Below are 25,975 nucleotides of genomic sequence, written 5' to 3'. Positions count from 1 at the left end.
TTGTACTCACTCAGTTCCTGGTCACTGGAGACTTCTTCAGTGAAAGTAGGGTCCTTGGTTCCCACGCTTGGGCGCCAAATGTTAAGAGTTCAAATGTTGGAGTTTGTTCTCAGAGGACAGCCGGTTTAGAGGCTTAGAGCCCTTCGGATGTCTCCAAATCCAAAGGTTCTGTCCTTCAGCCTCTGCCTCTGCCTTCTTCTGTCTCCAACAGAGATGGAAGATCTCTCTTATCTCCTTCTGGGGGGCCCAGCCACCAATTTGCCACGGAGAGAGGGCTTCTGGCGTAGCTCCACTGAAGTCCGTCAAAAGTGTTCTCTGCAGCAGAGTCGTTTCTCTCGAGTCTAGCGCGATCAGCCAGCCAGGAGGAAAAAATGTATTCTGGAATGGCTGTCTCGCCTTATATGTGAACCTTCTGAGAGAATGGGATTATAGGTTTTCTCCCATAGTGCTCTCTGGCCCAAAGAGCTTTAAGGTGTGGACTTTGAGTAAAGGTGGGAACACAAGCCTTGTCTTGATTAGTTCTACTTAGTACCTTGTTTCAGGTTCTGGCCAAAACAACTTTTTGTAAGATTAGATCAACTCTAATTACTTAGCAGTTAGTAAGGATTCCAACACCTCAGGGACTCCTGAAAGTACCACTTTGTTTTATAGTTCAAATATTCAAATGATTAAGTTTTCTTATCAATTTGGGAACTTTGCAAATGTCACAACCTCTTTATGCCTACTCATTTTTCTTCATGTCCTCCCAATAGTTTCCCAGAGAGAGGTCACCACCATTTTGGTGACCTTTCACATTTGTTGTTGACATTCATAAAGAGTGCCAAGTAAAACATTCTTGTCATTACTACTTTTGGCCATGACACCTGTTCTTCCTCCTCACTGGATATATGTTGCTTATGTCTATTATGCATATACTTCTGCCTTGCCCTTTAAGAAAGTGCTTTTGAAGGCACTTACATTACATGATTCAGCGGCATGTAGTAGTCCTAAGAGAAAGTTAGTATTGAAAAAAGTAAATCTTTACTTGAAATCAATAAAGAAACTTTGTAATTGCACCAAAACTCTCTCTCTTTCCCATCTATTCTGGACACATTCATATGCATGTGTGTGTATTACTGTTGAACAAGGTCTACTAGGCATCCTTCCAAATATATATTAAAATCTGATCAGTGCATATTCTTCCATTTGTTTTGTCTTCTGTGGAAGAACAAACCGGTTTTTTGATTAGTCACAGCTCTCTTCAAAGAGGCTCTTCAGCAATGAGTTGTTGGGTAAAATCAATAGCACAAGGTCATATGCAAATAGGAATTTCTTAAGGATCTCACAAAGGATCTCTCTTTAATCTCAACTCTGAACAGGATCTCCATACTGTCACAATGGTGAAAATCTTTCAAAGGAACATACTTCCTTGTTTCCCTGTTTTATGCTTTGCCTAACATTTATTATCAAAGGGTCTGGGTTATTCTTATTACTATACTTTCCAACTAATCTTGAATGATCTTAATGTATGAATGGGATTGTGATTTAAAAAAAAAATTTTAAGTTTTCTATAGAATGAATTTTTTTTTCTCTAAATAACCAATAAATAAACATAATGGAATACTATATTTTTCACATCTTTCACTAAATTGTACAACAATAAGGAATGTGGTCCATTGTTGATTATCCCTTGTAAAAGCCTGTAAATTTTCTTACTAATGTACTTAACAAGAATGCCTTCAATTCATATATAGCTAATTGTCATAAAAGATTTGTGTGGATGAAACAGTATCTAAATTAGTAATTACCAAGAAAGATATTAATAAAGTCTAGAATTTCCCCCTACAAATTTAGTAGCTTCTCCTTCAGACATTTTACTACATCCAGCCCTCAATATGCTCATAACAGCAACTTATTGTTTATGGCACAGTATAGTAATAAATACCCTTTAATGATAGTTATCCAACACAAAGGTTAAATGATGTTACATCGTTTAACTATGTAAAAGGCTGAACTTCAATTAACTGGAAACTCATTTATGTGAAATAACTAATGGTGATGGATAAGTTACTTAATATAAAGGTAGGGCTGTATTACAGAGAGATAAATGAAAAGGAAACCACATTGTTTCTCAAATTAGAAGTTAAGAAAGAATAAAGAATTCCTAGCTATTTATAGCTAGTATTGAGGTTGGTAAGGGGGATTCCAAAAGTTTGTCCCACACCAGTGTCATAAAATGTCTCAAATGTTTTGTAATGCAAAGTGGGCTTGAAGTTCTAAATTCTAAGCAGAGAAACAGAAGCAAGGAGATACATTTATCCAGCTTTCAATCATAGATATACTAATTCTATGGCTCATAGGAAGGAGTGTTCTCCAGAATTTGGTTCTCTTGACCAGATTATTACTGACAAGATTATTAGTCAGCAGTGAATTGAGGAGTGCTCTACTTACTATTGTCTCAGAAGTTTGATCTGTGGGTATTTCCTGAGGCCAGAAGCTATCAGACTAAGACCACTCCAGACTAAGGAGTGGTCAGAGTCAAAACAGATTGGGTATGGGAGTTTTCCTGAGGCAGAAAATCTAAAATTCACTGACTTATTGTCAAAACAGAAACCCCCATTAAAGTCAGGGGACCACAAAATAATATTACATTACTAGGACAACCCACTAGCTTAGAAAAGTCCTTTCCAACCTTTTCCTTAAATTTAAAATTTAGACTAAACCAAGAAAATGGAAAGAAATATGAGGGTTTAGAGAATTTCAAAAAACAAAATCCAAATGCAGGTATTCTAAAATTTATTGAAAAGTTATTCATTTTTGTCTACTTTGTTAGAGATATTTCACATAAGTTATTATAATTATGAAATTATTCAAGGTCAGAGAAACTTGCAAGTTTTAAAGGGGTGTAGAATGAAGTTTAGATTTAGGGGGAACCAAAATGAAATTACTTTCTAGTGGTCAGGGAGTTAAATGATAAGGTCTAGTGGCAGTATAGGGCTTCAGAGAACCAAATGGAGAGATTTGGCTCCCCTAGAATCCCTTGAGATTCAGCGCAATGGTAGGGAGTTTTGGGGACTCCCTTCTGGTGGTGGTGCAGAGGTTCTCTGTAAAGGAATTTACAGGCCTGAAAACCTAAATTGATAAAAGAGGTTTATTATAGGAATTGGAAGTAAAGTTAAAGTCTGGTTAGGGAAATAGGTGAGGGTAAAGAGAGGAGAGCACTGGGAAGAGTATTCCAGGGGACAGAGGCCCTTAGTGTGCCAAGCATAGGGCTGGCATGTTTGGAACCTCTGTAAAGAGAGGATTTTAGTTTGGATCTTTTATAATGGGGGACTTTGGCTGCAAGCTGAAGGGGGGGATAGTGGGTGGAGTCCCAAATTAGCTCCTAGTTGGGATTCAGCTTCGAGCTAGAATTTAAATTGAATTCAATGAGTTTTAAGGACTGAGCTGACCCCACCCAGATATCAAGGAAATTGTTTGTACCTGGGGCAAAGTCCCTCATTGAGGCAGAGTTAATGGAGATTTTCTCCTTCAAGGATTTTCAGAGTTGAGGGGCCCCCTCTTCATTGTGAGTTATCATTTCTTGACTGCCACGATTATTTTGAACCCTTTTCTTAAGACCTCTAATACTTGTTGAAATAAAATTATGTATATTTAACATATGTTAATAATTCCCTCTAATATTTCCCCCTTTTTGTTTTTATCAAACTTATCCATATTATGATTTTTATAAAAAGTTCACTTGAATAAACATTCCCAACTGACGTCTCCCAGTGGATTATAGATATACTTGGATTCTCTTTTTGAAACTAAAGAAAAGTTATTTCAACCTAAATCAATAATTTAAAATTCAGGTTTGGTTTTCAAGAGCAATTTTAAGGACTATTTTGTTTCTTTTGGAAACATATAGGATGATTTCTCAGTTGCTGTGCCCATCTTAAGAAATACTTTTCTCTCCTCCTTCCTCCTGTAAGGTCACAAATATACAAAATAAACATAAAACATAAAATTCCATGGTAGCAATTGCATATTTATGCTTTTCTTTCCAATGAGTGCTAAGATTTTTTAAATGAATGCCTCCTTCTGTAGTATCTAATATTACTTTTAAACAGCTTGAAGTATTTTCTTTTCCTTGGTATGATGTACAACACAGAACATTTAAAAGTTCTGTTTCTAGTACCTAACAACACCTCTGAAAAACTTTTCAGAAACCCATTTTCATTCTAAAATTTATCCTCCAAATCAAGACAATATTAAGTTTCTATTTTATTTTAAATCCCTATAAGCATTGCAAAGTGAATAAACTTTTAGTGCCACTAATTCCCTGTGTCAGTATTGGAATTCGATACCTTCCCATACAGTGTTATATGTATATAAAATGCACTAACATGGTCAGGTAGAATGGGAATTGAGGTATCTTTAGCTAGAAGAAAAATTGAATTTTCTCTAGCCCTGGGTTTGTAGTCAAACTCTCAACATGTCCTTGGCATTCAAAAATGGCAGAATATGACCACCATGTGGTATTATGGATTTGGATGGTTAGTTAGCTGCCACAGCCATTCTTCCCAGAGCCTTCACTACTGTTTATTTGATTTTCTGCTTTTACAAGCTACACAAGGACCTTGCTCTGATAGACTGACCTCTTCTACATTATGGTTGTCATATGCTATTAATATCCATTGGGAACATCTTTTAAATGTTCCAAAAGAGAGAGCTATTCCAGAATACATTTTCCACTTGGCTGGCTGGTCGCAGAGGAGAGTTCAGCTGGACTGGAGAGGAGCGACTCTGGTGCAGACAGAGAGCACTTTGACAGATTTCAGCGGAATTACGCCAGAAGCCCTCTCTCCGAGGCAAGGCAGAATATATTCCACTTGGCTGCTGGTGGCAGACGAAGAGTTTTCAGAGGATAAAGTTACGAGTGGAGAGTTCAGTGGACAACCAGATTCATCTTCATCTCACACCACTGTAGTTGGTGGCTGGGCTCCTGCACTTCCCCCACTGAGACCAAGCTGGTCTGAAAGACTTACCAGAAAGCTAGCCGAGCCCCAAGTGAAGGAGACAAGAGATTCATTTCATCTCTGTGCTGGTTGGAGGCTAAAGGACAAAACCCTTGGATTTGGAGACATTCGGAGGGCTCTAAGCTAAACCGGCTGTGTATTGAGAAAAACAAGAACTCCAACATTTGAACTCCCAACACTCCGCCTCCTTAGTGAGGGGAGAAGCACATTTCCTCATCTCTTCACTGTGGCATTTTTCTTGATGTCCGGCACCGTGGAGTGTGCTGGAGAGGACATAGTGCTGGACAGAGACCCAGGACTTGAATTCCAGTTCCGCCTCTCCCCGTACTCATGTGTAGCAAGAATAGGTAAAGCGTAGAAACAAAAACAAAGTTGGGGTTTCTGGGATTTTAATGCTTATTGCCCAATTCTACCTATCATACACAAGAAATAGATCTTTTAGGTTTCTTGGTTTTCGTTTCACTTGCTTTTCTAACTTTGCTATCCTTTTTTTCTTTTTCCCTCTGCTACTATTTTTTTTTCCGTTTTTCTCTTGGTAATTCTGATTGAACCAGGCAATAATGCCATTTCTAGGAGAGTCATTCTTGGTAGTCTTGTAACTAGGATATTTAGTGGAAATTGAAGAGTATACTTTAGTAAAATAGTTAGTTCCCTATTCCTGGGTCCTACCCCCTCTCCACTTCTATCTCCAACACACATATGTCTGAGTTAAGGTGTAAATCTTTTATCTTGAAACTAATGTAATTTTTGTCTCTGATTATATTTACCCAAAAGAAGAAATTGTGAAATCATGAAATTCTCTGTCAGTTTCAAATTCTAAAGAAGGAACCTACCTTTCTTCACCTTAAGAAAGTATATCCTTCTGGAAGTACACATAATAATGATACAAGTGATTATAGTTAGGACTTATAGAGAGCATTTTGAAGTTTGCAAATTATTTTACATTTTGTTTTCACATTTCATCCCCACAACAACCCACAATGTAGATGCATATTTCCATTTTGCAGATGAGGAAACTGAGACTGAGAACAAAGTTAAGTGATTTGCCAGTGATCCACTCAGGCATGTAAAGTGCCTGAGCCAGGATTTGAACTCGTGTCTTCCTGACTTATAGTTCAACACCCTGTTCACTTTGGTGCCTATATAATAACCAATAGACTGTACAATGCTGCTTTTCAGCCAGAAACCGTATGGATAGAAACAATAATAGTAAGAAATATATTAATTCCTGCTATCAAATGCAATATGTTCTGAGAATCGAAGCCTAATATCAACTAATTTTTAACCACATTAACCACCTCACTGCTGCCAATACAGCCTATAAACATTTCTCTTGGACATTTAGAAAGATCCAAATAGTTTTGGGTTGGGTTTTATTTTTTTGAGTAAATGGATGGACATGAATGCTACAATACTAATAAGAGCAGGTTAATAAAAACAGTCAAATAAATTTAGATTTTCACTTTTTTGTTTTCCAAATGTAGAAGAAATAATGTCAAAAATAAATTTAATAGGGGCAGCTAGGTGGCACAGTGGATAGAGCCACCAGCCCTGAAGTCAGGAAGACCTGAGTTCAAATGTGACCTCAGACATTGAATACTTCTTAGCTGTGTAACCCTGAGCAAGTCACTTAACCCCACTTGCCTCAGCATAAATAAATAAACAAACAAACAAATAAATAAATTTAATGCTAAGTCAGACTTTATGGGAAAAGAGTTAAGTCTAAGATGGAACCTGAATGGTTGCACTGAAAAAAAAAAAAAAATGTGTTAAGATGCATGTGGGAAAAAAATGCATGTGGCTTAATCCCATATTAGCAATTAAATAATAACAGCAATTAAAATAAACTTTACCTCTAAGAAAAGTGTTAAAAGAATTTTATGAATAGTCTTACATTTGAAAACTGTATCCTTGCCTCTTCAGCTGCATACCCAGAAGAACCAAATTCTTAGAGTGATTTTAGTGACCTATCTCTTCCAAATACAGAGTGTAGCTAAAAATGCATGAGTTTCCTTGCTTTTTTACTAGTTTTCTCAAAAAAAAATAGTAAATTAGGGAATAAATAGGTGCCATTCAGTGCACATAGGATAATATATGATGGGTAAGGATCATTCAGGATTTAGTAAAGATTTGCCTCTGGGTTCTGAATTGTACTCTTGTTATCTGGAAATGTTTTCAGTCTAAGTTTGACATTAACTTGCTGGAACACAAGAAAGAATAAGTTTTTTCACAGCTACCAGTTTCTAATCCATTTATCTCATACTAGTTGTAGTATTCAGTAGTATAGACACCTATTTGTTCTGCACTGCCCATTGACAGGTCTCTGTGACTCCAACTGAAAAAAAAAAAAAAAACAGAGCAGCATGTTCAATTTTGTTTTAATACTGCCCACTTGTAGAGGGGAAAAAAGGCAGTTTAACAGCTGACCCTCCCTTTAAGACATATATTACACTAATGTTATAAATTATATCAACTGTCTTTTAGAATTGCCTGGCACATCTTACTCATTATGGGCAGATAGCTATTTTTCAAGTTATTATGGCCCTATTCTAAGAATCTTGATTTGATACCTTAAAAATCAAAACAGATTAAGATTGAATGTCATATATAGGTATAGGTTTATATTAAAGTAAAAAATCAAAGTTTACTGGATGTGCACTCAATCCTTTTCCCCCTAAAGAAATAGCCAGACTAGGATTTTGTCTTCTTATTTGGCAGCAGCAACACCATTGTAATTAAGAGAATTAGTTTTGCCCATCATGGTTAATTGTTATGGGGGTTCTTCTGCAACCCAGAACTAAAGGGGGGGGGGGTGTGGAGAATAACCTGTTTCATTTTATTTCTTTTTTTTTCCAGTTCTCTCAGGCCAGGCACATCACAGCCCTTTGAAAAGATCTGTATCCCTTACCCCACCCATGAATGTGCCAAACCAGCCTCTAGGACATGGATGGATGTCTCATGAGGACTTACGAGCTAGAGGACCCCAGTGCATCCCATCTGATCATGCCCCCCTGTCTCCACAAAGCAGTGTAGCCTCTTCAGGAAGTGGTGGGAGTGAACACTTAGAAGATCAGACTACTGCTCGTAACACATTCCAAGAAGAAGGTAGTGGTATGAAAGGTGAGTGAAAAAATAAGAACCCACTTGAAGAGATTACCTCACTTTATTTATAGTTAAAAGTCTAAAAGGAGAGCAGAGTTAGTCAGAGAGGAAGGCCTCCCAACGTCTCAGTAGTGACAACAAGCTTCCATCCCATCTTTAAAGAACTCTGAAATGTGTCCATGTATTCTCTGCAAAGACTGCATAAACCCCTACAGCCAAGGCAGCAGCAACCAGAGGAAAGAGAGGTTAATGTATCCTTTTAATCATTGGTTTCTAGACTTAACCACATGCCTTATGTATATAGTAGGCATGATAGGGCCTACCATGACAGATATACACATTCTTCAGAACATATGCTTTAGAAAGATCCTATAGTACTTTAGTGTGCTACCTTATTCTTTTAATCAAGGAACTGTTGATAACTTAGGAAAAAAAATTACTTCTATTGTTCATAATATCAAGTTTCATTGGTGCTTTCTTTTTCCCTCTGTGGTCTTTTATCCAAAGTACCCTATAAACTCTTCTGTATGCATCTGTTTAAGAACATGAACATATCATTAAGTGTCTTTGGTAAAAATATTAAGTATGATATATAGCTCTCAAGATATAGGTGATAGTCTTCTGTGCAGCATATACAAACATCCCAGCATTTACCAATCAATCACTTTTTTCACAGACATTTAGGAGAATCAATCAGTCAACAATCATTTATTAAGCTTTTACTGTGTACTAAGCAACTGTGACTTCAAAGACAAAAAATAACTTCATTTCTACTGGGGAGTCAACATATACATATATAAATATTGTAATGCTGGAAAATCTGAGGCAAGATAGATATTAGAGAGTTTTTAATATTTTACTTGAAAGGGAAAGATTCACTGGGAGCAAATGGATCCATGATTTGGTTCCAGGGCTGAATGAGACTATTGTCTCCAAGAATCCAGCAGCAAATGTCGGATACAAGATTCTTTTATAGGGTAACAATAAGGATGACATTGTAATGCCGGAGAAACTGAGCAAGATAGCGATTAGAGAACAATTTAATAATTTATTTAAAAGGAGAGATTTACTGGGACCAAATGGATCCATGGTTTGGTCCCAGGGCTGAATGAGATTATCGTCTCAAAGAATCCAGCAACAAAATGTCAGATACAAGATTCTTTTACAGGGTAACAAAAACAATGATATAATGGGGGAAGTACCTGAGATGGCGATGATCTAATGGGGGGAGGCACCTAGAATGACATAATAGAGGGAGATACCTAGGATGACATAATGGGAGGTACTGGAGAGGCTTCTGATATTCTAATGATGTCTAAAATGGATAAAGATTTTTATCCCATCAAACATTAAGAGAGAATAATTATAGCTTGAGATCTAAGATACAAGACCTTTATCCTATCAAACATTAAGAGGGAATGGTTATAACCTGAGGCAGAGTAACTAAATAGGACAATTAGGGAAACAGGGGTCAGTACATTAAAAGAGAACTGTGGCACAACAATATAATAGGGGAGAGGTACCTGAGATGGGGATGACCTAATAAGGGGAGACACCTGGACAGGGATGACCTAATGGGTGGGAGGAGGTACAGGAGAGGCTCCTAATAGTCCAATGATGCCTAAAATGATTAAAGACATTTATCCCATCAAACATTAAGAGGAAATGATTATAGCCTGAGGTCTAAAATATAAAACCTTTATCCTATCAAACCTTAACAGGGAATGATTATAGCCTGAGGTCTTGGTGCTGAGTAACTGAGGGTAAGACAATTAGGGAAACTGGGTCAGGACATTAAAAGGGAACTGTGGCACAGCAGTATTTACAGCACAAATTATGCACAATGCATGCAAAATAAATTCCTGATAGGGAAGAAGAAGGGCACTTGATGTATCAAGAAAATCTCTGTAAAGGATTATATATTAAGATGTTAAAGGATTTAAAGTGGAGGAGATGGGAAAAAAATGTATTTCAGGCATGGGCAATGAGGTAAAGACATGGCAGTGGGAAAGGAGTGCCATGTATTCAGAAGGGAAAACAACTTTTAATTAGATAGCAGAGTAAAAGGGAAGCAATAGATAATGAGGTTGGAAATATACACCAGCACTAAAAAGTTTATATTTTGTCCTAAAAGACCATCTGGAGGACCACCTTTAGTTTATTGAGGAAATGTAATGCCAAAGAAACTGAGCAAGACAGAGGTTAGAGACCAATTCAATAGTTTATTAAATGGAGAGAGATACTGGGACCATATGGATCTTGGTCCCAGGGCTCTACGAGACTATCATCTCCAGCCCCCAGGACAGCAAGCTTTTTTATTGTATAACAAGAGAACAGTGACATAATGGGAGAAGTACCTAAGTGGGAATAACCTAATGATGGGGGAGGCCCCTAGGATGACACAATGGAGGGAGGTTACTGATATTCTAATGACATCTAAAATGGATAAACCTTTATCCGGTCAAACATTAAGAAGGAATGTCTATAACCTAAAGATATAAAACCTTCATCTCATCAATCATTTAAGAGGGAATGATTATAGCCTGGGGTTTTGGGGCAGAGCACAATTGAGGTAGACCTTTATCTCATCAACCATTAAGAGGGAAGAATAGGCAGAATAACTAAGACAATTGGAGAAACTGGGTCACGACATTAAAAAGAGAATTTTGGCACAACAGAAAGTAGTGACATGGACAAATTTGTGCTTGAAAAAATCACTTGAATGACTTATGAAGAGAATGGAGGCAGGAAGAACAAATAGGAATTCATTGCAATAATTCAGGAAGAGATGATGAGGACTTGAACTAAGGTCTATATATTTTGTCTATGTGGGTAGAAAAGAATCAGATGAGAGAGGTATGACAGAGATAAAAAGAATAAGATTGCCCACTTAGATAGTTAGCAGAATAAGAAGTTAAATATGCAGCAGACTGGAGGAATGATAGTTTTCTTGACAGAGAAATTTTTTAGAGAGGTCAGATTGGAGGGAAAGATAAGTGTGTTTTGGACATGTTCAAATTGAGAGGTATTTCTGGTAACATAAAATTTCAACTGTCCAGTGGGGAACTGGTGATGAGGGGTGGAAGCTCTGAGACTTAACTGGTTTTGGGATATATGTATTTATCTGTGAGTCATCTGCATAGAAATAGTAATTAAACTTATGTCTGTTGAAGAATTAAGAGCCCAGGAAAGAGCTTTAGGATACATTTACATATAAAAGTGATTGATTATCCAACAAAGAATCTGAAAAGTATTAATAGAGCCAGGTGAGAACATTAAAACCAAATAAGTTAAGAAGAGATGGTGGGCATCAATGTCAAAAGCAGCAAGAGATCCAGAAGGATGAGGGACTGAGAAACAATCTTTAAATTTGGCAATTAAAAGACTCTTGGTAATCTTGAAAAGAGAATTCTCAGTTAATTGATGAGGTCAGAAGGTACAAAACAAAAAGTTGAGAACTAAATGAGAATAGAGGAAATAGATGCAAAGTTATAAACAGCTGGATTTGGCTAAGAAAAGAAGATAAGATAAAAGCTTGAGGATGATAGAGCCAAGTGAAGATGGAGGTAGTTTTTGTTGGTGGTGATTGTTTGTTTGCTTGTTAAGTTTTTTTAAGGAATGGGGGTGGGGGAGGAGAGGGGAGTAGATTGGACATGCTTGAAGGCAATCAGGAAAAAAACAGTAGAGAGAATTTGAAGTCTAGAGAGAAAGAAGGGATAATTGAGAGAATAGTCACCTGGACACAGAGATGTAATCAAGGGGTAGATATTATCCTTGGCAAGGATATGGGACACTTCATTATCAGCTATTGGAGTAAAGGAGAAGAAAGAAGAAGGAGGATGTCAAGTATTTTAAGATTAAAAGAATGGCAAATGGTCTCAATTTTTTCATTAAAGTGAAAGATTTGGTCTTCAAATGAGAGGCATAGTGAGAGAAAGGATGAATGACTTGAAGTTTCAAACTGCATCTGATAGGCGGGGCATGAATGAATTAGGATGGAGATAAAAGAATTGTCTTGCTCTAATATGAGGGAAAGTTGAAGCTACATAGCATAAATTTATTTCAAAAATCTTCAACAAACAGGAACAGTTCCATACAATGGCCAGAAAAAAATCATGACTCTACAGCTATATATGTGTGAATTTAAAGTGGTCGCACCAACCTTCCCTGACTTTTCTACAGAACTTCATCTGTTATTTAAATTATTCAGTAATGCTATTTTCTTTTCTTTTATTTACAATATTATCACTACCCCCACTATTCCCTTCAAATTCTCCCTACCCCTAGATAAAAATTTCCCCAGTAGTAATTATGTATGGTTAGACAAAGCATGTTGTATCCCAATAGGAAAGTTTCTTTATCAGTCTTTCAGAGATCTGATTGATTTTTGTATTGATTAGAGTTCTTAAATGTTTGAAGTTCTTTTCCTTTTCAATTTTGTGTTCTTATATAAAAAGTTTCCTAATTCTATTCATTTCACTTTGTATCTGTTTATACAAGTATTTTCAGAGCTCTCTAAATCTTAGTCCCTTTTATTATTTTTTATGAAGCAATACCATTACCTTTACATTCATGTTTTTGTACTTGATCAAATGAATTTGAAGTGATCCCTGTGTGACCTCCTGAAGCTACAATCAGTAACATGTGAGTAGTAGAAGTGAAGGAAGCAGGTATGGTAGGGAGTAATCAAGTATTTGGGTTGGCAAAAGACAAGTGGAAATAGAATAAGAGGACAAGGGATTCTGTGGTAGCAAGGATAGCGATAGCATGGCTAGAAATAAAAGTGAAGTTAGAGGAAGAGTACTAAAGGTATAGGAGGTCATGATGAGGGCAAAGAAGAGGATTTCCAAACTTCAAATGAGAAGTTCAAAGAAAAAATGTACAACTTACATCTTATAGCTATGGAACTGCTTACATATCTAGAAATCCTTGGTAAGAAAGTGCTTAACAGATGCAAAGAATAATTTGAAGATTATAATATATTAGTCAGAGCTCATAAAAAGTGCCTGTAAGCAGTTCTTAAGCGCTTCCCATCTGCCAAGTACTGTAAAGTACTGATAGATGAGACAGTTGCTCCTCTCAAGGAGCTCACCATCAAATCAGATAAGGCAACTATATATAAGAATTATTCAGACTTTTTCCCTAAATTTTAGTGACTTGATAAAGTTTTCCTTTTGTAACTACAGTTACAATTGAAAATAATATCTGTGAGCCTCCCATTGAGGTGTTATGAAAGAGAATGCATGAAGCTATGATGTGTAAGATTATCCAGGTGGCCAGTGTCAGCTGGGTTAAAAAAAAAGGGGGAGGGGCTGGCTGATTGGGTTTTTGTTTTAGCTGAAGTCTTTTTCTCAAATGTCATCCAGTCTAGTGCTGTTCCTGAGCTATGTGATAGCTGATTGTTTCTACCATGTTCCTGTATCATATAGAAGATCTTTTTAGTTTTTTCTGTTGTTTGAAAATGGGTCTTGAGATATGCTGGCCTTTAAAGGACATTAAGCATAAAAGCTAAAGTTTCATTATGTCATGTAGAGAAATAATAGTGCTTCCTTTCTTATTAGACATTCTTAAGGAATCATAAAACATTTTCCTGCAAACTAGCAATCCACTCCAATCTAAGACTACAAACATTAAGAGTTAACTATGTGCATAGCACTGAGACTGCTAATAAAAAAAAAAAAAAAACCATTTTCTGTCTTTAAGGAGATTATTACATTGAAGCTCAGGTATATCTGTAAGTCTGAAGTACCCTTGGGTTCATGATAGTGCATTAATTAGTGATATGATTATCTTTTCAACTGAATCATGAATAACCTGAGTACCAGGTGTTAGCTATAATGAGCTCAGCTTGATTATTTGTGAAGCATTGAATGGTTTTGAAAAATCAGACTATTTATCTTGAAGTCATCTCTGAGAAAATATGAGTCTGCACTTAGAACCACTTCGAACTTGAAGACAGACCTACCTAATGAAGATAAGCAATAACAGAATGTAATTTAAGGTAATAGAATGCCAAGTAAAAAAAAGGAACATTAATTAAGTAAACCAGTATTTGATTTTTATGCTAGGAGACAGTTAATCACCCTGCACTGGACCACTGGTCCTATAAAAATGTTCAAAGATAATCACTTCATATTTGATTATTTTGAGCTCAAATTGGTCTGATCAGCCACAGTTGAACACACTAAAACTAGATACTAACATCCTTTGAATCCTCTTCAAAAATGAAGGACAATAACAAAAACCCAATTGGTTCTTTTGCTGTAAGTATTGAATGAATGTTATAGATAGCACTTTATTTGGACAATGCACATGATAGCAATACATAAATGTTCAAAGAACAAAGCTATTGAGAGTCCTTAAACATATAGTCCCCAATATAGATTTGTTAAATTTTACTTTTGTACATGTTAAGGAGGGAGAAATTTTTTCCCCCTAATTCAATAATTGACTTAAGTAGCCTAGCAAATCCAGGCACTTTTTTGTGTGTGCTTGAATTTTTTTATTTTTGTTTTTGTTTTGTTTTGTTTCTACCACATTGGGAAAATGGTCTTACAAACTGACACATTATGGAATAAATGACTGCCTCTCCATGTTTTCTCATATTCTTTGAGTTTTCTTCCCAAACTTATATGAAAGATTTGAACCTAGGTATTTGTAAAAATTTCATAAGCAGATTAATTGAAAAAAATATAATCAAATGTTATGGGCCAGAACTTGAAACAAGGTACTAAGTGGAATTGAGAAGACAATGGTTAAATCTAGTTTAGCACTGATTTAATTCTACAATAAATAATGGTTTCCTAGTGATATAATGATTGATTTATACTCGGTGTAGAACATAAAAGGAAGAAGCTCTCAGGGCCAGAAAAGATAAGTACACTAGAAGTTCTCAGAGGCTGAGACAGATTCATTCCATTGTCCACCTTTGTGGTGGACACAAACCTTTGTTTGGAGGCTGAAGCACAAACCTTTGGATTCAGGAAGCTAGAGCCAGAAGCAGAGAAGACAAAGGACTAGCGGCAGGAGCTCAAGCTCTTGGAACCAACGAGTGTGAGATAGGCCTCTAAGAAAGCTAACCATGCCCCAGGAAAGGAGACAAGACTTTGAAAGAAATAATAAAGGTTTGGACTTTAACACCTGCTTGTACTTGTGGTGATAACTCTGACTGAAAGAAAGGCTGCTTCCAGAGACCCCAGGGAAACCAAACCAAGAACAACATTACATTTTGGCGTCTGAATGTAGGACCAAGAACCTTCATCTCTGACCCAGAAATTAGGGTAAATACAAGAAGAAAATTTTGTAAAGAGCTAAAGTAGTAAAATGGGACAAATGTTTAGAAAGCAAATTTCTCCACCAAAAGGAAAATGTGTCAAAAGCTTGATCAGACTGATAAAAAATCAAGGTTTAATTGTAACTTGGGAGCAGATCATTGAAGTTTTAGAAACAGTACAGTACACATCTCTTTGGTTCTCTAAGGAAAAAGAATTGGATCCAGATGAGTGGAAATTAGTAGCAACTATGTAAATACTACAATGGTAATGAACCTGACTCAATTTCCAAAGAAACACTTTATACATATAACTTAATACAACTGGCTTTAAGAAATTATATAAGTATTAGAATAAGAAAAAAGAAGAACGAACAGGAGGGGAAGGATTCAGATAAACTAGATGAAAAGGATGAAGAATCAGATAAGAATGGAGTTAAGTACAATTTTGAGTGTGGTGCTTCCCAGCAGGAGAATTTAGGACATTCCCCATCCCCTGACCTACTTCCCTCAATTAACCCTTTATGGGTGGAGAGAGAAGGAAGAGGGGGAGAGGCAGTAAGATAATCAGCACCATGAAGCAGCCTATGACAAAGTTACAAAAGGTACTAGTTAAGGCTAAAAAAAAAAAAAAAAAAAGGACAGGATGGAGAAGATACACTCCTTTTGATCTGGAAAAATTAAGGATTTGAAAGAGTCACACTCTTTATGGCTACATCGTCTTATGTTAAGATGTTACTAGAGAAATTTGGCTTATGCAATTTTAACCCCTAGTGACTGGAAACCCATAGCAAGGACATATTTAGAACCTGGACAAAACTTGTTGTGGCTTTCAGAATATAGTGAATTATGCAAGATACAAGCCCAATGCAATAAGCAAACTGGAGTTAACATACAAATCACTTTTGATCAACTAGCAGGTGAAGGTCAATACACAAACAATTTAGCACAGATTAATTACCCCATAGCAGCATATGAGCAAATTGTTGCCACTACTATAAAAGCTTGGGATTCCCTCCCAGGGACAAATCAAGGGGACGTTTGCAGACAGCTGTCACAAGAACCATTGGAGAAAATGCAGCTACAAGAATAATAAGACGACTGGTTAAGGAAAATGTTAATGAGGTTTGCAGAAGAATTATATGGGGACTACACAAAGATGCTCCTTTAGAAGAGATCATAAGATGCTGTGCCACAAAAGGCACAAGTGCTTATTATACCCAGACTATGATGAACCTTGGTAAGACAGGGTCCCTCTTGCCAAGGGACTTTTAGAGAGACTCAGACTCATCAGTGCTTTCAGTGTGGAAAAATTGGACATCTGAAAGTCCAATGTAGATATAGAGATAGAGTGAGAGGACAGGGTGAGAAAAGACCTAAAACCCTATGTCCAAAATGCAACCAAGGTTTCCACAGGGCCTCAGAATGTAGACTGACCCAGAGAAATGAGAGATGGGGCCCAGCTCTAAGATATCAAACAAAAGACAGGTGGAGCATGATGGCAGTTGAGATTACACCTTTAGAAGTTCAGGACTCTGATGTGATCAATTAGCAAAAAAGCAATCAGATAGCAGAAAGGGATTACAAATTGGGGAGAAAATAATAGGTTTTTTAACCCAACAGAAGGGCAGTGCCCAGTGCAAGCAACTCTAGTGTAATTGCCAGGTGATGTTGGAGAGATCCAGAAAGTGGATAGGTTAACTGCTTGGGAGAGAGTGTTTGCTTCTATTTCTACAGATGCAGAAGGAATCAGATGGGTGCCAAAAAGCACCTGGAGACAGAAAAAGAGAAAAACCTCAAAACAAAGGAGAAGACCTAAAAAACATCTGACACTGAAAGAACATGGCTGATAATGAGACTGTTAAAGAACTTTAAAACCAGGGAATCATTGGATTCCCTGAGATGAAAAATTGTTCACAAGACTGTTGCAGAACTTCAAAACCAGCAGGAATCATTGGATTTCCTGAGATAAAAAATTGTTGATGAGACTGTTACAGAACTTCAAAACTTGAAGGAATCATTGGATTCCCTACACACATGAAGTAATCGACAATAGATTCCTTTTGGATTATTTCTAGGACTTATAGACAATGTATAATTCCTCATGTTGATTCATGTTATTTGTTACATCACTACTAGCCTATGTTACTATGTGCTTATGTAATTTATGTAATTATGTGTAATACCTCCCATGTTGATATTATGTATAGCTGTTTCAAATGAGACCCTTCAGAAACCTGCTAATCTGATTTGATTCCCCATTTTCTTTTGGTTTTCATCTCCCTTCCTGAGATGTCAGGAAGGCGTGATCACCTCCTTTTTTGGGGTTCTCACCTCCTTGAAGTCAGGGAGAGCATATGACCTCTTATGTTCTAAAAACAAAAGAAAGCAGGAGATGTTATGGGCCAGAACTTGAAACAAGATACTAAGTGGAATTGAGGAGACAATGGTTAAATCTAGTTTAGCATTAATTTAATACTACAATAAATAATGATTTCCTAGTGATATAATTTATTTATACTCAGTATAGAGCATATAAGGAAGAAGCTCTCAGGGCCAGAGAAGACAAGTGCACTTTAAGCTCTTGGAGGCTGAAACAGATTCATTCCATTGTCCACCTTTGTGGTGGCTGCAGGCTGAAGCACAAACCTTTGGATTAGGAGAGATTCAGGAAGCTAGAAGCAGAGAAGACAAAGGACTGGCAGCAGAAGCTCAAGCTCTCAGAACCAAGGAGAGAGGCCTCTAAGAAAGCTAACTAGGCCCAGTAAAGGAGACAAGACTTTGAAAGAGATAATAAAGGATTTGGACTTTAACACCTGGCTGCACTTGTGGTGATTACTGAACTGAAACGAAGGCTGCTCCCAGAGAACCCAGGGAAACCGAACCAAGAAGGACCTTACGGTCAAGTATGTGTAGAAAAGATAAAAATGGAATAAGAAAGATTTTTTTTTCTGGGAAAAGCACATTTGCATTGGGTTGGCACCATATAATTTGTGGACAGATTGAATAACATAGGAACATATCTTAAAGCAATTGAATGAGTGTTTTCTTATTCCAACATGGGGAAGATAAGCTTATTAATAAATTGTTCTTAAATTAATCCCTGGATAATTCCTTATGGATTGTCAGAGTAATTGTGAAGAAATGGCCCTAAACATCTTTAATCCCAAGGTCCTCGATTGTTTTTCATTTCAAAATGTGAATGTCAGCTTAAAATCTTTAATTTAAATTTTTTGTGTACTGGTTTGAAGAAGAAATTGGAAAAAAAAATTGGACTGCATCTAAATATAGCTTTTCTCTTTGAAAAGTTTGGGAAGGAATGTGTATATGGTGATATATCCACACAGATAATATATGTCTATACATACATTTATGTATATATATTATATAAGCATAAATACACATCTGCGCCCTCTCTCTGTCTTAATAATTTTGCAAGTATTATTTTAAGCTACTTTCTTAATTACCTCAGTGTGCTACCTTCTATTTGCAATTTTTTCCATATGCCTTATTTATAAGAATAACAGAATATTTCTTAGACTTTTTAAGATCTCCAAATCTATAGGAGGGAAACTGACTGCTTCTTTGGAAAAATAATTAAAAAGTCACCAAAAATGGAATTTAATTTCTTGTGAAAATCATTCTCTTCATATTCACAATGATTGCATAGCTAACTTTTTCTCCGTATTTGATTCACTCCTTGCTATATAAACTAAGTAGGCTTTGATTCAGAGATGAATCAAACACTGCTACAAACACTGCTTTTAAAAGTCCCTCTTAGGGAGAAGATATTCAAGATCCCACCAATGAACAATGTTTTTCATTCTTTACTTTCATATAGAAATAGAATTTACCTTCTCTCCCTAAAACCATCAGAGAGTACTATTTGATGGTCACCAATTTCTTTCCCAAATAGACCAATTTTTGGACTAAAAAAATAACAGCAATAACCTGTCTGCTTTTACTCTTTTTACTTTTCAGCAAATACCAACATAAAAGTTTGTGTACTCTGTAGTACAGATTATATGTGTCTTGAAATAATTTTGTTGTTAATACTAACCAAGGAATGGAATTAGCTAGTCTACATGAAGTAAACCCATGAGAAAATAGGAAATTGAACTGGATGCTCTACTCTTCAATATCTCCTGTGAAGAAGGCAATTTGTGCTTGTTTAAACCAAATGTAGGTTAGATTTTTTTTTCCATTTTGTTTCATATATATGATTACAATCATCTTGTTTACTAGTAATCCTGAGTTTTACATGATTGGTAGCATTGTACTAGACCTTGAAACATGAAGACTGCATGAAGTGAAAAGGAGGTAGCAATATGAAATGTGTCAATAACAATAACTCTCTATCTAACTTGATAGAAAAATAAGATTCAGTATCTGAAAGATGAGATTGGACTAGGGACAAGATTTGTCACAGATGGTGCTGAAATTTGCTACTATTTTAAGCAATCTTTTTTTAAGGTTAGCTTTTTGTAAGGGAATAAGCATTTATTAAGTGCCTATTATGTGCCAGACACTGTAATTCTTTACACATATTATTTCTTTCTGTGTATACGATCAAGTTAAAAGTGTGATATTTAGTCATTATCAGTCATGCCCAACTTTCTGTAACCCCATTTGAGCTTTACTTGGCAAAGATACTAGAGTGGTTTACCATCTCAATTTATAGATGATGAAAGTGAGGCAAATGAAGTTGTATCATTCAGCTAGTAGCTGTACAAGGTCAGATTTGACTTCAGGAAGATGAATCTTTCTGATGTCATTGTAATCTAGCATTGATAAGATAAAGTGTAGCTACTACTAGCTAAGATAAAGTGTAGATTCTGTGTAATATTTTCGTGTAGTGTTCTTATTTGTCTATAATATGATGGCTCTCTCTGGGAGCAGGTTTCTTGGGGAGGTTTTTCTGGAGTCAGCCTTAGTCTCAGTTAAAAGTAATAATCACTCCAAATGCAGCCAGGTGTTAAAAGTTCAGATCTTTTATTGCTTCCTCCAAAATAGCCCAGTTAGCTTAGAGGCCTATCTCTCTGCTTCGTTGCAAGAGCTCCCTCCAAATGTCTCCAAATCCAAAGATTTGTCCTTCAGCCTCCAGCCAGCACCAAGGTGAAAGTTGGAATAAATCTGACTTGCCTCTGAGAGAGGGCTTCTGCTGAACTGCCTGACTGGCTCACTGAAGTTCTTTCTATGCTGGGTGTAAAAGGTTGACTTCTCCTCCCAAGGAGGGATTAAGGGAGGTGTGAATTCACAAAGTTACACATCTCCCATACTTGTGAACTCCGATGAGTACTTAAATACATTAGTGAGTTAGAGAATTTGCTAAGTACCATGCAAAATTAGATAATTATTGTCTCTATCAATTCTAATGAGTTAACACTTAGTAAGGATTCCAACATTTTCCTATCATTTTTTTCTATTAAAAAAAGGTGTTTCAATGGTATGGTGTTGAATTTAGAATTAGAAAGCCTGAATTAGAATCCTCTTTTGTTCACTAATTGTGTAATCTTGGCTGAATAAATCTGTCTTATTTTATCTATCCATAAAATGGATAGATGATTCTGGAGGTTCCTTCTTGTTCTAGTTTTTTTAGTCCTATTATTAAGGTTAGGAAACATTTCATGGAAGATATGAACTTCTTTTTAAAAAAAAGGAATTTCAGGCAGAAATCTTGGGTCACAAAGGACTAGTCAATTAAGAAATATCTGACCATCCTTAAGAATTAATACATAAGCAGAATTTTGCTTCCCTATATATTGACTTGAATTTATTTACCTTAGATATAAGCATTTGGTAAATTTGCTTAATTTTCTTTCTTACCAATTACTAGGATATTTCTTGTAGAAACATATACTAGTGTGCTCAAGATTGGATTCCAAAACAAATTGAAAATCCTGAATTCTTTGAACTTGGATAATCCAGAGACTCCAAAAGATGATGATGCTTTTACCCTTTATTCATAAGGCTGAAATGCTTAATGCATAGTAATATAGGGTACATAGAGATTATTTATGACTTACAAAAACGTTGCTTTATGCAATTGAGTGAAAGAATATCATACCCCATTAAACCTGCAAGTAAAAATTTAAATTATCTGTACACATTTAGTCCTCCTAGATAAACATGTCATCAAAACTGAACAATCTTTGCTTATTCAAAGGGTACCCTGTATGTCTTTCTATAATGGATAAAGTGTTGAGGCAGCATAATGTGGCTCACAAAGAACCATCTTTGAAGTTATGTCCTGTCTTTGATATATGCCAGCTATGTAACTGGGTAGATTATTTAATTTCTTAGTGCCCTGGACAACTCTCTGTGACTATAAATTAGGGGTTCTTAACCTTTTCTTTGTCAAGGACCTCTAGCAGTCTGTCAAGGGCTTTTGTTGTTTTTGTTCAGTTGTTTCAATCTTAATGACCCCCTTTGGGGTTTTCTTTGCAAAGATACTAAAGTGGTTTGCCAACTCTTTCTCCAGCACATTTTACAAAAGAGGAAACTGAGGCAAACATGGTTAGATGACTTGTCCAAAGTCACATAGCTAGTAAGCATCTGAGACTGGATTTGAATTCATATCTTCCTGACTCTAGACCCAGAACTCTGTCTGCTTTGTCACTTAGCTAATGTTTGTAAATGCATAAAATAAGATACATAGGCTACTATAGAAACCAAATATATTGAATTATAATTATAAAAGTTTTTTTAAGTTCATGGATCCTTAGTTCAGAACTATGCTATAACTTATAAATTATTTGCCAATCTGCACTACTGAAGGGAATTTCTACACCAAAGTTCCTTGTATACTGATAAAATTCCATGTCCATACTTATTTCCAAAGTGATAGAATATCCCCCTGAGGACTTTCAGTTATATTTCCTAAGCATCTCTCTACATCTGTGAGGCATAACAGATAGGTAAGATCAAAGTATTTTTTCAATCAATCAGTCATTCATTAAATGCCTACAATGTGCCACACTCTCAACTAAACCTTGGACTATGGTAAGGATTACCCCCCCCCCCAGAAAAATAAGGATATAATTCTTATTTGCAATGAATTTACATTCTGTCAGGAGTAAATAGTATTTATCAATGTAAGTGTATATATAGCATAAATATAAACAAATAATAATTTGGGAGGGAGGGATTTAGCACCTTGGGCCAATGAGATTGGAATGAACTTCATGTTATTTTTTGGGAGGGCAGCTGAAAAAAAAAAGATTATAAAAATCTTAAGGATACTGTTATTCCATTGCTATTGGCTTCTAAGCTAGAGCTTTTTCCTCCATTTTTTTGTCTAAATTTTCTTTAACTTACCATTAATTTGGTCCTACATGGGTTGACTTTTTTCTTCCCTTGTCTTAGTCTTTAGCTTAAAACTTCTTGACATCATCTGTCCTTTTTTACTCCAGTGTCTGATAATTTTCTATTTCTTATCCTTGCCAAGGCTACCATGTCCCTTTAATCCTATTTTCTCTTAATAGATTGTTCTTTCCATTCTTCCTTTTTTTTCTCCAACCTTCAGTCCCACCCTAAATGTTCTCTTCCTACTGCCTGTAATCATGCCAAACTCTCCCCCTTATTCTTAAAAACTATAATTAGAGTCTACTATTCCCTCAAACCATCATCCTTTATCTTACCTTCCTTTCTTAGCCAAATTCCTAGAAACAGCTGTCTATATTCATTGCCTCTGCTGCCTCTCCTGCTACTCAATTTTCAATCCTCTATTATCTGCCTCCTGACCTCATCACTCAATTGAGACTTGTTTCCAAAATGACCAACAATCTCTCAATTGCCAAATCTGATGGTTGTTTTTCATTTGATCTTTCTACTGATTAAGATTATGGGTTTACATACTTCTATCCTGGTTCTTCTCATATTTGTCTGACAGCTCCTTCTCAGATACCTTGCTGAATGATCAGAGTCACTTTGTGCTTCTTATTTTAAGGTACTATCCCAGACTCTTTTCCCTCCTCTCTTTCCACTCTTTTTTCTTATTGAACTCAGCAATAAACATCATTTTCATTTTCTTCTCTAGAGGGATGATTCTCAAATATTCAATCCGAGTCTCTCTGCTGACCTCCAGTCCTACATCACTAACTTCCTGCTGGATATTTCATATGGGATATCCTAAATACAACCTCAGCCTCAACACAACAGAACCCATTATTTTTACCCCCAGTTTCCAAATTTGAATGAAAGAACAAAAAAAAAAAAAAACCACCTTATTAAGTGCTAAGTAGTTACCAAGCAGTATGCTAAGTGCTGAAGATATAAATACAAAAAGTGAGACATTCTCTGTCAGCAAGCTCACAGTCTTTTTAGAAAAGAGAGCACTTATTAAAGAATTTAATTGATGAGGTTCAGCACAGGTCCTTCATAAATGAATTTACCAACCCGAAAAGTTAGAACTGAGAAAAGTCAGCTTTTGCAGGCTGACTTCCTTAGTGGCAAGGTCCCAACAGAGAAGTAAAGAGCTAACAGAGAAATCCTCCAGCAAAGAAACTTTCTAGCAGAGAAATCCTGACAGAGAAGTGAATGAGGTCCTGTTAGGGAAATAGGTGAGAGAAATAAAGAGGGAAGAAGGCTGAAAAAGAATATCTTTTCAGCAGGCAAAGGGTTGAAGCTATGCCAAAGGGAGAGAGAGGTTTCTTGGCATGATTAGGTCCTCTGCAAGAAATTGGGCTGAAGGAAGCTTGTTATATGGGCAGCTCTTAGTGGGGGCTGGGAGCAGTTTAAGTTGAAATCAGAATAGAGAATCTTGGAATTGAATGAGTTTTCCTGGACTAATTTCCACATCAATAGAGTTGGATAGAAATCTCCATCTCCAACTAGGGCTAAGAAACAGTGGTCCAGGACTCAACTAATCCCACTCAGATGACAGAACAAACCACTTGCTTGATTCCCTGGGGCGGGTCTCTCAGGAGACAGCTTCTCTGAGGAAGAGTTTCCCAAGCTTTCCCCCTCCAAAAGCCTGAGAGAGAGAGAGTGAGAATGAGAGATTCAGGGCTGCCCTATCAGTAGGATGAATTGAAAAGCTTCAGAGGTCCTAGATGTATGCCAGCCAACAAGATAACAGTGCCTAGGGGTGTCGAAGGATGGGAGATAATAGAGCTTGGGTGACATTCTATCAGAAAGTGCCTCTCAGTTTATCAAACAGTATGAGTGGCCATGTCATTCTTTCCTCTTCCCTCTATGGTCTTGAGCCTTCAGAGAAGGAGAAAGGTAAAGGAAAGAAAGTGGAAAGGATTCCCCCATTGACAATTCTTCCCACCAAACTACCCCAAGTATTCCAGTCTCACAACTTTTCACTCTCCTTCATCATCCTACATATCCAATCAGATCCCAGTTCTTCCTAATAGTTGTTTTATTCTTTGTATTTATATCTGTAGCACTTTGCAGAGTGGCACTTAAAAAGTACTTAATAAAGCTTATTCTATTGATTGATTACAGGTGTAATGTATTACATTCAGTACTTTTCTTTCTATTGATTCTGATGGTGGGTAGATGTATTTTTCTGAATTTCTTCTTGAAAGAAATTCCTCATAGGATCTGCATAGGACTTAAAGATAGAAGGGAGACTTAGAGCTCACTTGACACATTGGAAAGAGCATAGATTTGGAGTCAGGGTGCAAGGATTCAAAGCCTGAGGTTTTCTTATCCTATACAACACCTTGTGAACCTTGGACCTGTTTTTCTAAACATTGAGATGTTAGGGGTATATTGTAATTAATGACTTCAAAAGTCAAAAGAATGCTTAAAGGATTCCTTAAACTCTATATATCTGACCCAGCACAATAATAAGTTACCCATATCACATTATTAAGTATAAAGTAATTTATGTGTATTGTGTCATTTGAGCCTCAGAACAACTTTGTGGAGTAGATGCTATAATTATCCCCATTTTACAGATCATGAATTTGAGGCTGAGGGAAGTGACTTGACTAAGGTCATACTATAAATAGTAAGTAACAAAGAAAGCCAGGAGCCAAATCTTCTAATTCCAAATCTTTTTCTATTAAATTACATTGTTGATTCATAATTAGGAGTTCTGAACATCCTTTGGGGTTGCAGATTGGGAAAAAATAGACTGTCTGTGCCAGTATATGAAGGTAGAGAGAAGATAAGGAGGGGGAAAATTATTGATTTCCATGACTATCCAGTCATTGATCAATGAAGACTAGAGCTGTTAATCTGAAGTCAGCCACTTATATGTGAATATGACTTTGTTTTCATCACCCATCCTTTCTGTGTCTCAGTTGATTTAATCTACAAAATGGAAATAGATAAGAATCCTTATCTCCTACCTAACACAGATAGGGAAAATTTATGTGGCTGTCAGAAATTAACTCATATTTAGGACAGATGCTGCAAGTTTCTTTTCTCTACCACCTCCCCCCAAAAAAAATTAAAAAAAAAAAAACTGACATCTTTTCTCTACCACTTCCCCCAAAAATTTTTTTTAAAAAACTGACACTCTTAGAAATAGGACACTTGTTGAAGGAAAAGAAAACACATTAGCTTTGTGGTTCATGGTTAGAAGTTTTTTGATATGGGAAAAGCTTAATTATTCTGGTATCAGAATTTGGCCATTATGAACCTT

General features: G+C 36.4%; 1 protein-coding gene across 9 annotated transcripts in view; it reads left to right on the top strand.

Moving 5' to 3' along the window:
* Window positions 1-25,975, top strand: part of SAMD4A (sterile alpha motif domain containing 4A) — a 387,197-nt gene that overhangs the window by 280,025 nt on the left and 81,197 nt on the right. For all 9 annotated transcript variants that reach the window (XR_007950710.1, XR_007950709.1, XR_007950711.1 and 6 more), the window contains one exon: window positions 7,857-8,120. Coding sequence is in view for 5 of the 9 variants with exons in the window: in XM_051978102.1 (XP_051834062.1) it covers window positions 7,857-8,120 (264 nt within the window). In the remaining 4 variants the exon portion in view is untranslated. The remainder of the gene's footprint in view (window positions 1-7,856; window positions 8,121-25,975) is intronic.

The sequence above is a fragment of the Antechinus flavipes genome, chromosome 2, assembly GCF_016432865.1.
Source record: "Antechinus flavipes isolate AdamAnt ecotype Samford, QLD, Australia chromosome 2, AdamAnt_v2, whole genome shotgun sequence".
Lineage (NCBI taxonomy): Eukaryota > Metazoa > Chordata > Mammalia > Dasyuromorphia > Dasyuridae > Antechinus > Antechinus flavipes.
Note: the sequence above shows the minus strand (reverse complement) of the source record. Positions and strands in the feature narration are given on the sequence as shown.